Genomic DNA, 15,549 nt, shown 5'->3' with positions numbered 1-15,549 from the left:
CCAGCCCTGGCCTAGGAGGTGGCGGGCAGTGCGAGCGAGCCCTGCCGTGGGGATGCTCTTGCCCTGAGGTGCGGCCGTGCCAGCGGTGCGAACGGCTGCAGCGCAGAACCAAGCCAGGTGCTCTGAGCAGTGAGTGTGAGCCTGACAGTTCTGAATGACACTGAAAGGCTGGGGACGAATAAATCCTCCCTTTGTTTTCTCTTTGCCTTTGGAAGGCCTGATATTGACCCAAGGTTTAGTGAGGAGTGATTGCCCCTTGGGGGTACGGTGCTGCTGCTGCTGGAGCACACGCGCTGGGGAGCAGGAGCTGCTCTGCAGCCGGGCCTGGAGGGCGGCCAGGGCACAGAAAACCTCGTGAATGCGCTGGGAGGAGCCACTTTTGACCTGTTTTTCTGGAGCTGCTGGTGCATTTCCCAGGTGCTCATGCTCCTCAGCCGGGTGCTGGAGGACGGTGCTCCTCGCCACGGTCAGGGTGTTGGGCTGTCAGAGCTGCAGCCCTGGGGGCTGCGGCTGCTGGGCCACAGCGAGGGGACCTGGTGCAGTGTATTTGCTGAGTGTTCAGGAGGCTGCTGGTGGCCTCTGCTGCTGCAACTGAACTGGGAGGTGCAGGGGCAGGCTGTGCCCTAGGCTCTGGGTCCCTCCTTGCGGGGAGAAATGTGCCTTTCACGTGAGGACGGGCTGCGGTGGCAGCCGGCAAGGGCTGTGCCTCAGCGGGGGCTGCCAGACCCGTCTGTCACCTGGGGGCGGTCAGGGGACGTCTCGCTCCTGGGGAGGGATGTGCAGTGCCAGGTGCTTCGGGCTGGTCCTTGCAGCACCTGCACAGACCCCACGGGGCAGCCCCAGCACGACGCTGCAGTGAGGGCAGCCAGCCCCTGCCCAGCCGTGCCCACGGTGCTGGCTGCTTTCTGCTGCTCCAGTTTCTCGCCGCAATCTGTGGCCAAGGCAGCACACGCAGGGACACTAAGCCTGTTACATCAGCCCCACACTCATAATCCCATCAAAAACACTATCAAGTTGCTTTGACACGATCCACTTTCCTTAAAGCTATGTTGATCAGCATTAATTATATTACCCTCTTAATTATTTGCTACTGGAATCCCATGTCAGCTGCTCCAGTATCTTGCAGGGACGCTGCCAGCAGCAGGACATACCTGCTCTGGTCGCCCGTTCGTGCTGCCGGCAGTGTCCCCGTGGCCCAGGTGTTGCTGAAATCCATCGGAGGCTGGGCACGTGCCATCCCCCACCGGCCGGACACCAGCAGCCCTGGCTGCGGCTGTGCTTGGCGAGGCTGGGCAGGGGACGTGCTGCTGGGCACCCCCGTGCTCTGTCCCTTCTGGGCGCAGCGCTCGAGGATGCAGCCGCATGCACGGGCAGCTCTCCAGCCACGTCCTCACCCTGGCTGCGCTGGTTGTGCCTCCTCACAGAGAACCTCTGGAGCTCCTACCTGACCAAGGGTGTGATCGTGGAGAAGCGGGGGCTGCCCTCCGTGAGCCCCCCTGACACGCCAGTGGACATGGACCAGCCCTACGTCTTCAGTGACATGACCTCCTACTTCACCCTGCTCGTGGGCATCTACTTCCCCTCGGTCACAGGTGGGTGCCGCCGGCTCCCCGCTCGCACGTGCCGCTGTGCCTGCTCCTGCAGAGCCCCATGTGTGCCGCCCGCTACCGCGGCCCCCGTGCCGGCGCGGGGGTGGATCACAGCCCGTCCTCCCACGCAGCTCCAGAGCCGGGTGCCTCGCTCCGCCGTGCTGACGTACCCGTGGCGCCGGTATTTATAGCTCCCGGGGGAGGAGGAGCCCTCCCCTGCCCCAGTCCTGCTGCAGAGCCCGGTGGGACGCCCCGCAGGCTGTCCTGGCACCGCACTTACTGGAAGGGCCCAGCAGTGCTGGGGTCTGATGGCCCTGCGACACTGCTCCACGCACGGCCCCTGGTGCACTCCCGCCTGGCGCTCACTTGCTGGCATGGTGTGATTTTTCATGGATTTGTGTCACATCAATAATGCAGGCTGAGCCACAGGTAGCTGCATCCCCGCTGCGGGATCCCGCTCCACACGCGGCAGCAGCAGCCAGGCTGTGGGGACGCATCCGTGGGGCCGCGCTGGACCCGCTGGCACCGGCCTTGGCCCAGCCGTGGCAAGACCCTTTCCCTGCAGCCACTGCCACTAACTCCCCTGCTTGAGCTAATTAAGGGCTAATGAGACAAGTCACATAAGTGGGTTTTGTGCCTAATGCTTCAGTGGCCTCAGACCGCGGGTCAGGTGGGAAAGTGCTGGTGGGACGTGGGGAGCCTGCTCCGGTGCAGCCGTGTGCCCGCGCCATGCCCCGGCACGCCGCCGAGCGGGAGTCCTGCTGTGCCGGTGCGCGGTGCGGGCCGTGCTGCTGGCCAGGACGTGCGGCGGTGCAGCTCCCCACCCCTGGCACGTTCCCCTCTCCCCAGGCATCATGGCTGGCTCCAACCGCTCCGGAGACCTGCGGGACGCGCAGAAGTCCATCCCCACAGGCACCATCCTGGCCATCGCCACCACCTCTGCGGTCTGTATCCTTCAGGGCTCGGCAGCGCCGTGGGTCATGGGTGAGGCCCCGCAGGCTGTGGCGGCAGGGCAGAGACTGCTCTGGTTTGGGGTCTGGCAAGGTAGATGGGTCCCACTGCCCGTTCTGTTGTTGTGTGGGGCCGGGGACAGGCGGGGCGGGTGTGTGGGGCTCTGCATCTTCCAGGCTCTCCTTGACTGCCCGGCAGACATCAGCTCCGTTGTGCTCTTTGGGGCGTGCATCGAGGGTGTCGTCCTGCGCGACAAGTGAGTGTCCCCGGGCCGTGCGGGGCAGGCGTGGGGCAAGCCCGGAGGGACAGGCTGGGGACAGGGACAGCTGCAGGGGGGCTTGTCAGGGAGCCACAACTGGGACGACTGGGACTGGCACGGTGGCATTGTGGGACTGGCGGGGACAGTGTACGCAAAGGGGGGGCACTAAGGCTGTGTGCCGTGTTGGGGCAGGCTCTTGGGGGTGCAAAGCTTGTAACAGGCTCTGGGAGCTCTCGTGTGCCTCTTCCCCCGTGGTTTGCTGCTCACCTGCTGCCGGTCCCTCCCGCCCCGGGCTGCGTGCAGCACACTTGTTTGTCAACAGGCAGCGCTGCCCGCGCCACGACGCGCGTGTATGTAGGGCAGCCCAGCTCGCTGCGCGTGGTGGGTGACACTTCTGGGTCGCCAGCACCAACACAAACTGGATCCAAGCTGCACGCAGCCTTAATTGGGCTCCTCCTGGCAGAGGGGATGGGAAGGCCCCGTCCCACATCCCCCTGGGCTTCCCCCCCCAGCCACAGGCGAGGAGCTGGGATGGACCCCAGCCACCTGAGCCCCCACTGCCTGGCTCGTGCCCGACAGGAAGCAGCCAGGGCAGGGCCCTTCTCCGCTCCTGTCCCGGCCCGGCCCGGCCCATCCCGGCCCGGCCCTCGCTGGCCGTGTCCCATGGTGGCCAGCCGGCCGCCGGCAGCTGGCCCTGCACCAACAGCACCACACCGACACTCTCAGGGCGAGGGCGGCTGGGGCTCGGCCAGGGCACGGAGCTGTGAGCGGTGCTGGTGCTCTGCAGGTTTGGTGAAGCTGTCAATGGGAACCTGGTGGTTGGCACCCTGGCATGGCCGTCCCCATGGGTCATTGTCATCGGCTCCTTCTTCTCCACGTGTGGGGCTGGGCTGCAGAGCCTCACCGGAGCCCCCCGCCTCCTGCAAGCCATCTCCAGGGATGGGATTGTGCCCTTCCTCAGGGTAAGTGTCCCCAGACCCCGTGCAGCTGCTGATCCGCAGCATCCCCTGCCCGTCCCCCCGGCGGCACTCCCGGGGCACCCACGCTGCCGGCCCGGCACCGCTGCCAGCAGAGCAGCCCAGCAGCCTGCCCTCGTCCCGCGGGCACCGGCGCTGTGGCGACCGTGATGGGTTTGGACGCGACATGTCAGTGGGAGGAGAGTGCTGGGAAAGGTCAGGATCCCCCTCCCCCCTGCTGCTGTGCCGCTTAATATTTTATCTGCTCTCTGAAGACGCGTTTTCACAACCTCGTCTCTCCAAATCCAAACCGACAGCTCCCCCCAGGGAAGAGCAGGCTAATTTTAACTGTGCTCCTCCACCCTGCCAGCCATGTTCTGAGCGTTCTCACAAGGACTGCAGCCTGCGCCCTCTAATGCGCCCAGACATGCGTCCGCAGCCCCCCCCCAGACCCTTCCCTCAGCCGCTGCCTGCCCCTCTCCCCGCGCCCCCGCAGCTGCAGGAGATGCGCCTGCCTGGCATCCTGGCGAGGGTCCCGGGGGCCGGGGCTGCTCTGCAGCCCCTGGGGGCAGGCCGGGCTGCTGGCTCTCAGGAACAGGACTGTACCCGTGCTGCTGGCCCTGTCACCACTTCCCTGTGGGACCTGCACCAGTTCGTGGAGCCTCTGGTACATGGGGGGGGGTCTGGCCCTGTGGGGCTGTGCCGAGGAGCCTCTGGATGGTGTGTGGGGACACTCCCTGCACCGCTGGCCCCTGCTCCCCAGCTCCGTCACCGCCCCAAGAGCAGCTCGGCCAGGAGGTGCATGGCACCGGTACATCTGTGGCACACTGAACCTGGGCCCCTTCCCAAGCTGGAGCTTGGCCTCCACCACCTGTGCTGGGGCCAGGCTGCGTGCTGCGTCCACGGGCTGCACGGAGCTGCCTCCGCCCAGCCCCTAACGCTCTGCTCTCCTGCCCCGCTCCCAGGTCTTCGGCCATGGCAAAGCCAACGGGGAGCCCACATGGGCTCTGCTGCTCACCGCCTGCATCTGTGAGATCGGGATCCTGATCGCTTCCCTGGACGAGGTGGCTCCTATCCTGTCCATGTAGGCAGCATGCTCTGTCCACACGCACCTTCAGCAAGGGGGCGGCCGGGCCTCGCACTCCATGCCCCCGCCGGGCAGGTTGTCCCTGCAGGTCTCTGCTGCTTGGGGAGGGCTGGGGCAAGCACACGGCCTCCCACAGCCCCTTAACCCCCAAAGAGGCCGCTCCGGGGGTGCACCACATTGGCCCTGGGTGTGGGGCCCCACTGGTTCCAGCGCAGCTGGGGCGAAGCATCTCCCTGTGCACGTGGGCAGGGCCCCGGCCGGCTCCGGCTCCGTGGGGTTGGGGCGTGCAGCAGAGCCTGGCTGCACCCCGGGTCCAGCCCAGCCGCCCGGTGTGCCGGGCTCAGCCTCTTTCTCTCCCGCAGGTTTTTCCTCATGTGCTACATGTTCGTCAACCTGGCCTGCGCGGTGCAGACGCTGCTGCGGACACCCAACTGGCGGCCACGCTTCCGCTACTACCACTGGTAAGCCGGGTGGGCGGCGGGCGTACGGCCGGTCCCAGCCCCGCGCTGTGGGGCTCTGACGGCGTGGTGCCCTCTGCAGGACCCTCTCTTTCCTGGGCATGAGCCTGTGCCTGGCGCTGATGTTCATCTGCTCCTGGTACTACGCGCTGGTCGCCATGCTGATCGCCGGCCTCATTTACAAATACATCGAGTACCGCGGGTAAGGGCGGCTCAGGGGCTGGCAGATCCTGGCCAGCGCCACCCACCCTGCAGGAGGGTCTGCAGTGCCCGGGGTCCTCAGCTCCGCACAACCCACCTGCTCCCCCCGGGATGCTCTGGGTGCTGAGCGCCTCTTGCCTTGCTCCGTTGCTTGCGGGCTCCTGGTGCTGCCGCGGCGCAGGCGCCGGTGGCCGGAGCCACGAGCATCCCCTGACGCGCTGCCCTGTGCTGCAGGGCGGAGAAGGAGTGGGGTGACGGGATCCGGGGGCTGTCGCTGAGCGCTGCCCGCTACGCCCTGCTGCGGCTGGAGGAAGGGCCCCCCCACACCAAGAACTGGAGGTGAGGCCGCGGGGTGGAGGGGTGGCGGTGGCGTGGCGCGGGGCAGGGCGGCCGCAGGCGCTGACTGCAGGACCTTCCTTCCAGGCCCCAGCTGCTGGTTCTGGTCCGTGTGGATCAGGAGCAGAACGTGGTGCACCCACAGCTCCTGTCCTTCACTTCACAGCTCAAAGCAGGCAAGGGCCTCACCATTGTGGCCTCTGTGCTGGAAGGGACCTTCCTGGACAACCACCCGCAGGCGCAGAGAGCGGAGGAGGTGAGAGCTCGCCAGTCCCTCCCTGCGCCGACGCCTGCGCTGGGGCTGGTGCCAGCTCCGTGCCATTGCCCCAGTGTCCCTGCAGACCACGGGGCATTTCTGCCCTTCTGCGGGGCTGCACTGGGAAAGCACTGGCACAGCGGGGGCAATGGAACCTCTGGGACACCTGCACCACTCCCCAGCACGCCTGGCACCAGCCAGGTGCTGGTCCTGGCTCCTGGCTGTCACTGCAGGGCTCGGCACAGCACCAACGGGGGGGCTGCTGTGCTGCTGGGCTGAGCGGCCCCTCAGCTGTGGCCCCGTGGCCCCAGCCCTGCTCACGGCCCTCGTGGCCGCAGCATCGGGCTGTGCAGAAAGGGAGCCTTTCACCGCCAGAGCGAGAGCCCTTCCTCCCCCCGCACCTCCGCACCAGCCAGGCGGCACATTAATGAGATTAAGCCCTCAGAAGCAAACAGTTTCTCTCCCATGCAGACATGTTATAATTTCTCTGAGTAAATAACTCTAATTGCTGCTCTGCCGCCCGTCAGAGCCCTGGCACGGGGACACCCTCAGCTCGGCACGGCGCAGAGCCACGCGCCAGCTCTGCTCGCAGACGAGCCTCCTCTGTCCCAGCCCCAAGCTGCCGTCCTGCCGTGGGGCGCCGCACCCCACAGCCCGCACCCCACAGCCCGCACCCCACAGCCCGCACCCCACAGCCCGCTCCCCCCCAGCGCCCAGCCCTCTGCATCCCACCTGCCCCATGGGCAGCCCCGGTCTGGCGGGTGCTGTGCGCGGCGGGCGCCGTCTCAGGGCTGGGCTCCCTGACGCCGTCTCTCCCGCTGCCAGTCCATCCGCCGCCTGATGGAAGCGGAGAAGGTGAAGGGCTTCTGCCAAGTGGTGATCTCCTCCAACCTGCGGGACGGCATGTCGCACCTCATCCAGTCCAGCGGGCTGGGCGGGCTGCAGCACAACACGGTGCTGGTGGGCTGGCCCCGCAGCTGGCGCCAGAAGGAGGACCACCAGACCTGGAGGAACTTCATCGGTAGGGCTGCGCGGAGCCGGCGGGGTGCCCCCGCCTCCGGTCCCTGTCCCGGGCGTCGCTGGGGCGCGGCCGTGAGCAGTCCCGGCTGACGTGGCCCTTCCCTTCCCCTCCCTCCCAGAGCTGGTGCGAGAGACCACGGCCGGGCACCTGGCCCTGCTGGTGGCCAAGAACGTCGCCATGTTCCCGGGCAACCAGGAGCGCTTCTCGGAGGGCCACATCGACGTCTGGTGGATTGTCCATGACGGGGGGATGCTCATGCTGCTGCCCTTCCTCCTGCGGCACCACAAGGTAGCTCTGCCCTGCGGATAGGTAGGGGGTCTGGGGCCAGGGCCGTCCCCACCATGCCGTGCCCACACCTCCCTCCCGCCCTTCCTCCCTCACAGGTCTGGCGCAAGTGCAAGATGCGTATCTTCACGGTGGCACAGATGGATGACAACAGCATCCAGATGAAGAAGGACCTGACGACATTCCTGTACCACCTGCGCATCACAGCGGAGGTGGAGGTGGTGGAGATGGTGAGTGCTGGGCTGGGGGTGTGCCATGGCCCAGGGTGCTGCGCCTGGCAGGGGCAGCCAGACCCTGCCACGGGGACGTGCGGCACCGCGGAGCTCTTGAGGCTGGGGGCACAGGGGCACACAGCATCACGGTCATGTGCAGAGCTGCGGAGGTAGGCAGCCTCGCAAAGATGTGCAGCACCACAGGGACTCGCAGGTCCATGGGAACACGCAGGGCCAGGGTGGGGAGCAGGGAGTGCTGCTCGCCAAGCCCCACAGTTTCTCCTGCTTCCCCATCCCACAGCATGAGAGTGACATCTCTGCCTACACCTATGAGAAGACGCTGGTGATGGAGCAGCGCTCCCAGATCCTCAAGCAAATGCACCTCACCAAGAACGAGCGGGAGCGGGAGGTGAGGCCGCAGGACAGCCTGGGTGGGAGCTGGCTCCGTGGTGCCTGTGCCTGAGCTCCCCTCTGCGCGTGCTGGTCCTGCGGGAGCTCCAGGCTGGGGCCTCCTCTCGAGCCCTCTTCTGCCCTGCTCCCCACACTGACCCCCCATCCCGCACAGATCCAGAGCATCACGGACGAGTCTCGCGGCTCCATCCGACGCAAGAACCCAGCCAACACACGCCTGCGCCTGAGTGTCCCCGAGGAGCAGGTGGGCGACGGTGAGGAGAAGCCGGAGGAGGAGGTGAGGCGCCGTGCGAGGGGTCCTGGCCTGGCCACCAGCGCTGGCCCCTGCCCACCATTCCCCTCTGTTCTGCTGCAGGTCCAGCTCATCCACGACAAAAACGCCACCACCTTCTCCAGCAGCTCCCAGTCCCCTGCCGATGAGGCAGAGACGGCCCCTGAGAAAGTGCATCTCACCTGGACCAAGGAGAAGACCGTGGCCGAGAAGAACAAGAGCAAGAGCCCCGTCAGCCCTGAGGGCATCAAGGACTTCTTCAATATGAAGCCGTACGGCCCCACATGCCGCTGCCCCGTCCCCTGTGCACTTTGACCAGGCCCATGGGTGCAGGCAGGGGCTGGCTGTGCTGGCTCCATCCTTGCTCTGAGCCCCCATGTGCAGAGGGGGTGGGCGGGAGGGGGAGGTCGGGGTCCCCATGCAGAGGCATCAGGAGGACGGGGTGCTGGGGGATTCTGGGGTGCGTGGCTGACACTCATTTCTTCTTCCTTTCTCTCTTTTCCCAACCCCATCGTGATCCTGGCAGAGAGTGGGAGAACCTGTAAGTATGTGGGGTGTTTTTGGGGCCAGGGTGGGGGAACCGGCAGCTGCTCGCGGGCCCTGTGCACAAGGGCGGCTCTGTGAGCCCACAGCGGCTGCTGGCGGCACGGCACGGCACGGCACGGCACGGCACGGCTCAGCCCGGCGGTGCGGGGGCAGCGGCTGCCAGCCCTGAGCGAGGGCACTGCTGCCCCACGGGCATCCAGCCGGCCCCGTCGTGCTGCGGGCAGCTGCCCACAGCCTGGGCTCGGGTGCGCATGGATTCGCTCGTGCTGCCTGCTCCTGCTTCCCCCATGGCTCGGCCCGAGCAGGCAGAGCAGGCACACCGAGCGCAGCCCCGCAGCTCACAGCCACCGGTGTGGGCTTGGCCCCACCAGTGGCCGTGCCAGGCAGGGCTCGGTGTGCCCGCAGCTCGTGCCGCAGCCTGGTCCTGCGCCCCATGCCTGCCCCGTGGCCCCTTGGGGTCCTGCATGTGGCTGCTGTGCTCGACCCTGTGCCCACGTGTGCTGTCTCCCCAGGAACCAGTCCAACGTGAGGAGGATGCACACAGCTGTGAAGCTCAACGAAGTGATCGTCAAAAAGTCCCAGGATGCCAAACTGGTCCTGCTGAACATGCCGGGGCCGCCCCGCAACCGGAAAGGGGATGAAAACTGTATCCTTCCTGCTGCCCCGGGGCTCAGCGCCTCTCTGCAGGGTGTGGGGGGCCGGGGACTGGGACTCCGGTGGGGGCCGGAGCTCTTGTACTGTTCTGGTGCTTGAGCCCGGGCACTCCCGCGGCTTCTGCCTCTGCCTGAGCCCGACCGCGTCAATGGCAGCAGCCTGCCTGCCTGGCGCTTGCGCTGTGTCCGTGGAGGGCGGCAGGCCCCCGGCCTTGCACCGCATGTGAGCGTGCCGGTTCATCGCGGGGGCGGCTGCCTGCTGCGAGGGGCTCAGACGTGGTCCCAGTCTCATGAAGCCAGCGCAGGCGTGCGCTCTGGCCCCAGCCCTGGCTCATGCACGACCCCACCAGCTCCAGCTCTGGTGCCGGGGTGTAGGTGCCGCAGGCTCGGCTCCCCGGGTGCGGGGCTGTCCCCGTGCTCCCGCTTGGCATTCCTCCTTGACAGCCACGCAGACATGGAGTTTCTGGAGGTGCTGACAGAGCACCTGGACCGAGTGCTTCTGGTGCGTGGTGGGGGCCGGGAAGTCATCACCATCTACTCCTGAAATACCGCGCAAGAGAGGTTTGTCCACACCCCAAGAGCCCCGCCACCCCCTGCACCGCGCTCCTGGAGGGGAGGAGGGAAGGCCTGATGGCAGCCGGTGCGCAAAAACTTCACCTGGCTTTAGCCGTGCCCCTGATCTCTCCATTCGAACTGCAGCACCAGATCTTCCGGGAGCATCCAGCACCAGAGCAGCTGTTCCTCATTGCAACGTCACAGCACTGCTGTCCTTGTTTATATATAAATATATACAGTGTACCGCGGACTGAGCACCGGAGCCCAGCGCTGCCGCCACCGCCGGCCCCAGCAGGGCCAGCCCCTGCTGCCAGCCCCCACGCTGCTCCTCGCAGCCCCCCCAGCCAGGCAGGAGGGCAGCTGTGCCGAGATGGGCTCCCGGCCCCTGCTGTGCTGCTACCCCCCTGCGGAGCTTGGCTGGATGTGCCTGTGCCCTGTGACTGCCCGATGCCTGACGCTCACGCCCTGCCTCTCTGTGGAGGTGCTGGGAGAAGAGAGAGGCCACCAGCATGCTTTCCTCGCCGGATGCTCCTCTCCCCACCTCTGGCGGTGCCCGCTGGCCCTGGGAGGGCCGGGGCCCCTGACTGTGCTGGGCCTGGAGAGCCCCAACCGCTGCTGCCCATCTGGAGGCCATGGGCCATGCTCACGGAGAGGCACTCGAGATGGTTTGGAGGGGGCAGAGGGTGGGGGGCAGCCGAGGGGGTCGGGATGCCTGAGAGCTGCAATCCCACTGCAGCATGAGCTCTGGCCTGGGGTGGGTGGCGATGATCCTTGTCCCCCTCCCCGCTGACCCCGTCTCCCTCTGCCCTGGCTCTTGTGCTGCAGTCACTGCCTGGAGCCACAGTGTCTGCAGTGGAGCAGATGCCCCCTCTGTGCACGGCGTCAGTCGGAGCCGCTCGGTACTGCGGGGGTGCCACCAACCCCAGGCACCTGTGCCTGCTTGTGGCCTGAGCGCAGAACTCGTGCCACACTGAGGGCTCTGGGGGCTGTCTGGACCCCACGCTGACCAGCCCACAGGTCCCCCACGTCCCGCTGCGTCTGCAGGGCTTCACCCTAGCCCCTAACCCTGGCCCCAGGCAGGCACAGGTGCTGCCGTGGGGCTCTAGGAAACTTGGGATTTGCGGGTAGTTTTTAACATATGCAAAGTCTGTTTGACTGGTCTCAGCCCTGCTGCGGCAGCTTTGGCTGGGCCCTGCAGCATGGAGGTGGCTGAGGGGGCCCCGTGCCCCCCTGGCACTCGCGGCTGCGCTCCTGCTCCCCAGCGCCACGCTGGTGCTGGGGCAGTGCCGGGGGCAGAACCCAGAGCCCCTGGAGCCGCTGGCCAGGGTGGCGCGGTCCGGAGCCCGTCCCCTCCCGCCACAGCCCTGCAGCAGGCAGCAGGACGCGGCGGGACAGCGTGGGACGCCCCTCAAACATGTCCTTCCTTCGGCAGCAGCTGCAGAGCCACCCCCGTCCCCCACAGCATCTCTCATGCCAGAGAAACTGAGGAGCTTTTAACAAATGTGAACGGTTCCAGGAACCACGCAGGAAGCGGTGCCGGGGGCAGCCATGGCGTGCCGTCATCCGGCCCCGGCCCCATGTACATAGTGTACATAATACAGTACGTGTATTTTTAAAGTGATCATATTTATGTTAATAGAACCAGATGAAGTCTATATATAGAGATCTATATCTATACTGAGAGATGCAGGGCTATGCTAGCACCAGGCTGTGGGGACGGAGGTGTGACAGGCTGCTCCTGCACGAAAAGGGCGCCCATCCGCCGGCACCGAGTGCCCTGGGGTGGTGGTGAAGGCCGTCGCCTTCCCCAGCCACCAGCAGTCCCTGGGAACGGGCCAGGTTGTGGGTTCATTCTCTTCTCGATTTAGCTTCTTAAGAGTTTCAGGGAAAAGAAATTACAGACTTTTCTGAACTTGTTTCACAGCAGATTTGAGCTTCCACTCGAAGTGCAGCCTGCTAAGAGTTGCCCTCTCCTGGCAGTGCTGGCTGCTTTGTGTCGGCCTGGCCCTGCACAGCAGCACGTTGTCCCCTCCACGCGAGGTGGACAGTGAGGGTGACCCGGCCAGAGCTGAGCCCAGCGCTGGAGCTCTCCTCCTCCGCCCCCTCCAGACGGCCCCATCGCCTCCCCTCGCCCCGCGGCACCGTGCAGCCCGCAGCGTCCCGGCCGGCAGGGAGGGAGCGGGTCCTGTGCAGCGACCCCCTGGGCGGCTGGGCAGCGCTTGGCACCTGCTCCAGCCCCGCGGCCCTGGCAGCCAGCCCCGTGCTCGCCCACCCGTCCTACGGGCTGGGGCCAGCTGCAGCCCCCAGCTCCAGCCTCCGGGAGGGCAGGAAGCTCCCTCTGCACAGGACAACTCTGTCCCCTCTTCCTCTGCAGAGCTTCTCTACTCCTCCAGTTCCAGGCCAAAGCTATATGGGGCTGCTTGGATAGAAAGAAGTTTTGGTTCGTTCGTGCTCTTTTTTTGGCTTTTTTTTTTTTTTTTTTTTTGCTTTAAGAGACTACTTGGACACACTCCCAGACCAAAACCAAGCCCCAGCTGCACATCTGTGCCTGTTTATACCTTGCTCCTACATTTCCATCACTCCCAAAGTGCCTCCCTTCTCTCCAGCAGCAGCCCCAGCCCCAGCCAGGCTTTCTGCCATGGTAGCTCAGCTAGCTGCACAGATGCAGCAGGTTGCATCACAGACTGGTGTGGAAGATAGATAGTGCCAAGAGACTGGTTCCCTGCTGCCAGGGGAGCCCAGCATTTACAGAAGAGGAAAGTCAGGCTGAGACGCAGTCTCAGCACAAAGGCTCTGGGCTGATGAGCAGAACAGACACACCGAGCAGTGCTCCTGGTCCTGCCACTGCCTCTGCCACTCGCTCAGAGCTTTTACAAGAGCAGGGGGCATCCACAGGTAAAAGGTTCCTTTTGCCTGGGGCAAGGACAATCCCGTGGGAAACAGGCTTTGCCAGGCTCTGCCCCTATACCACCATGCACAAGCTCATGTGCTGCTTTCAGCCTCCCCAAAGTATTTGAAGCACTTCTGCAGTACCAGAGGAGGCATGCACGCTGACCTGCCCACTCATCTCATGTGCTAGCACCACGCTTGTTTGGTCTACAACGCTCGCCAACGGCTCTGCCCCTGCAGACGACGCTGCCCCTCCGCAGTCACCCTCTGGTCACAGCCCGGCTTTGCCCCCCGGCCCTGCGGGGCCGCCCAGCAGCGAGCCTCAGCCAGCTCCCGCACACGGAGGCAGCAGCGAGAGCCCGAGCGCAGAGGGGTTATGGCAGCAGCAGCCAGTGGCAGGAGCATCAGGGCCAGGCAGAGCTCTTCCTTTGGCTGCACACGCGGGTTATCAGGGAAGAAATTCTCTGCTGAGCGGCGGTGACACCAGGCCAGTGTGCTGCTCGGCAGGCGGGTTTGCTTCTTCGCTTCCCAGCAGCACCAAACGGGTCCCGCTCCCCTCTGCACTGTTTCAACCTCCCTTGGTAAAGCTGCAGTCCTGGTTCCTCCAGGGAGCCAAAAGGCGAGCTGTTTCCATCAGTCCCACTGAAACAAAGCATTTCCCTTCCTCATCCTCCAGCAAGAACAGGGCACAGCTCTTGGCACAGCCTGGGCTGCCTCAATCCCCTGCCAGGCAGCACTCGCTGCGGCAGGAAAGGTGCTGGTCTCCACGGTGAGTTCTCACTTGCCTTTGGTCTGGAGAGGGCCAGTTTTAGCAGACAGCACTGCATGTTAGTTTACAAACCCAGCCCTGCACGTTTGGCCTCTGTGAGTGTTCAGTTTCCCCAAGGAGCATCCTTCTGCTGTTCGCCATGGTGCAGACGATGTCCATGGCAGGAGCGTGAGCTCCCTGTCGGCACACGCGCGAGCACGAGGCGATTTCTGCCCCGGGGGGCCCCGCACCCCCAGGCTGCCCCAGGCAGCCACTGCACGGGGCCGCAGCGAGGCGCAGGGGGGGTCGGGACCCTCCTCTGTAGCAGGACTGAAACCGAGCAGAAGGCCCGGCAGGTCTGAGAGTTGCTGGTTACAACACTTTCTGTGCTACATGTGCAATATATTTGTTATGAATGTTATCACCCAGTCAGTTCATTCAATAATCTTTTAATCACTGTAGCTAGATGTTCTGCGTCCATTCAAGTGACTTTTATTCGAGTGCAATATTTCAATAGACATGTAGTGACCTAGTATGCTTTGTGTTTTAGAGAATCTGTGTGCAGAGCAATGCAATTAAGTTTAAAACCTTGTAAATAAAACAGGTTGCAAACCAAAAAAGAAAAAAGAAAAAAGAAAAAAAGAGTATTAGGCTTGCATTTAATTTCTGTGACTGTTTCAGTATTGTGCGTTAGGCCGCCTCAGTACAGACCCTGTGTTCTCTGTGCAGGTATTAATGGAGGAGTGGCTCCTCAGCTGTTGAATGCTCCCTGTTAATGCTTTACTGCTTTACCTGTATTCATTTTTCTAGACTCCTGTCTGCACAAAATGCAATAAATGATTTTATTACACCCTTCACTACTTGCATGGGGTTTTCACTTGCTTGCAGGGTCTCCACAGCTACTTTGCACTTGGCTGCCTCCATTTCAGTAACAAGGAGCAACCAACAACTGGAGCATCAGATTGCAGAGGAAGCAAAGCATGAGAGGAACGGCGTTAAGTGCCACAGTTTATGGAATTGTAGAATATCTCAAGTTGGAACAGACCCCCCAGGATCACCAAGTCCCACTCCTGGCTCCGCACAGGACCACCCAAAACCAGACCCCGTGTCTGAGCGCTGTCCAAACGCTCCTTGAACTCCGGCAGCTCGGTGCTGTCACCTGGGGAGCCTGTTCAGTGCCCGACCGCCTCTGGGTGCAGAACCTTCCCCTGACACCCGCCTGACCCTCCCCTGCTGCAGCTCCGTGCCGTTCCCTCGGGTCCTGTCCCTCCCTAACAGCTTCATGTCCTTGTCCCGTGGTGCACGCAGCGCTCGAGGCGAGGCCGAGCAGAGCAGGACCCCTTTCCTTGGCCAGCAGCCGTGCCGTGCCTGAGGCACCCAGGGCAGGACTGGCTCTCCTGGCTGCCAGGGTCAGCTCGCTGCCCGACGAAGCCCCCAGATCCCTTTCCGTGGGGCTGCTCTCCAGCCTCTCATCACCCCGTTTGTGGCACCCAGCAGAACCCCACTGACGACTGATTGACGATTTGTGATGCAACCCCATTTACTGTGACCCTTGGAGCCTGACCTGTCAGCCAACTGGTCACTCCCCATAATATGTATTTGGCTGTATTCTCGGTATTTTGTCCAGAAGGATATTGCCAGAGAAAGTATCAAAAGCTATGCTAAATTAAAAAAAAAATAATCACATCTACAATGGGATTTTGTTCCCATGTTTAAGCTCATGGAAGCCTCTGGGTTGCAGAAGGGGAGAAACGGATGAAGAGGAAAGAAAGTAGAGAGACAGACTTCTATTTAATTGCAGGTTGTCTAACAAGAGCAGCACAAAGGGAGGCCGGTGCTAAAATGCATAGGGAGTGGTAGCTTCA

The 15,549-nt window shown here is 64.0% G+C and overlaps 1 protein-coding gene across 6 annotated transcripts in view; it reads left to right on the top strand.

Moving 5' to 3' along the window:
* Positions 1–14,541, top strand: part of SLC12A5 (solute carrier family 12 member 5) — a 30,163-nt gene extending 15,622 nt beyond the window's left edge. For 2 of the 6 annotated variants that reach the window (XM_083801942.1, XM_083801945.1), the window contains exons 9-26: positions 1,425–1,592; positions 2,439–2,537; positions 2,739–2,796; positions 3,587–3,761; positions 4,721–4,839; positions 5,205–5,303; positions 5,383–5,502; positions 5,736–5,840; positions 5,925–6,093; positions 6,919–7,114; positions 7,233–7,402; positions 7,498–7,629; positions 7,913–8,020; positions 8,177–8,299; positions 8,378–8,565; positions 8,820–8,834; positions 9,352–9,485; positions 9,945–14,541. In XM_083801942.1, the coding sequence (XP_083658068.1) occupies positions 1,425–1,592; positions 2,439–2,537; positions 2,739–2,796; positions 3,587–3,761; positions 4,721–4,839; positions 5,205–5,303; positions 5,383–5,502; positions 5,736–5,840; positions 5,925–6,093; positions 6,919–7,114; positions 7,233–7,402; positions 7,498–7,629; positions 7,913–8,020; positions 8,177–8,299; positions 8,378–8,565; positions 8,820–8,834; positions 9,352–9,485; positions 9,945–10,036 (2,270 nt within the window). In that variant the 3' untranslated portion in view covers positions 10,037–14,541. The remainder of the gene's footprint in view (positions 1–1,424; positions 1,593–2,438; positions 2,538–2,738; positions 2,797–3,586; positions 3,762–4,720; positions 4,840–5,204; positions 5,304–5,382; positions 5,503–5,735; positions 5,841–5,924; positions 6,094–6,918; positions 7,115–7,232; positions 7,403–7,497; positions 7,630–7,912; positions 8,021–8,176; positions 8,300–8,377; positions 8,566–8,819; positions 8,835–9,351; positions 9,486–9,944) is intronic. The other 4 variants (XM_083801944.1, XM_083801946.1, XM_083801943.1 and 1 more) reach the window with 3 other exon arrangements.
* The last annotated feature ends 1,008 nt before the right edge of the window (positions 14,542–15,549 follow it).

Source organism: Anser anser, assembly GCF_964211835.1.
Source record: "Anser anser genome assembly, chromosome: 16".
Classification (NCBI taxonomy): Eukaryota; Metazoa; Chordata; class Aves; order Anseriformes; family Anatidae; genus Anser; species Anser anser.
The sequence above is the reverse complement of the archived record's forward strand: the minus strand, read 5'-3'. Positions and strand labels throughout refer to the sequence as shown.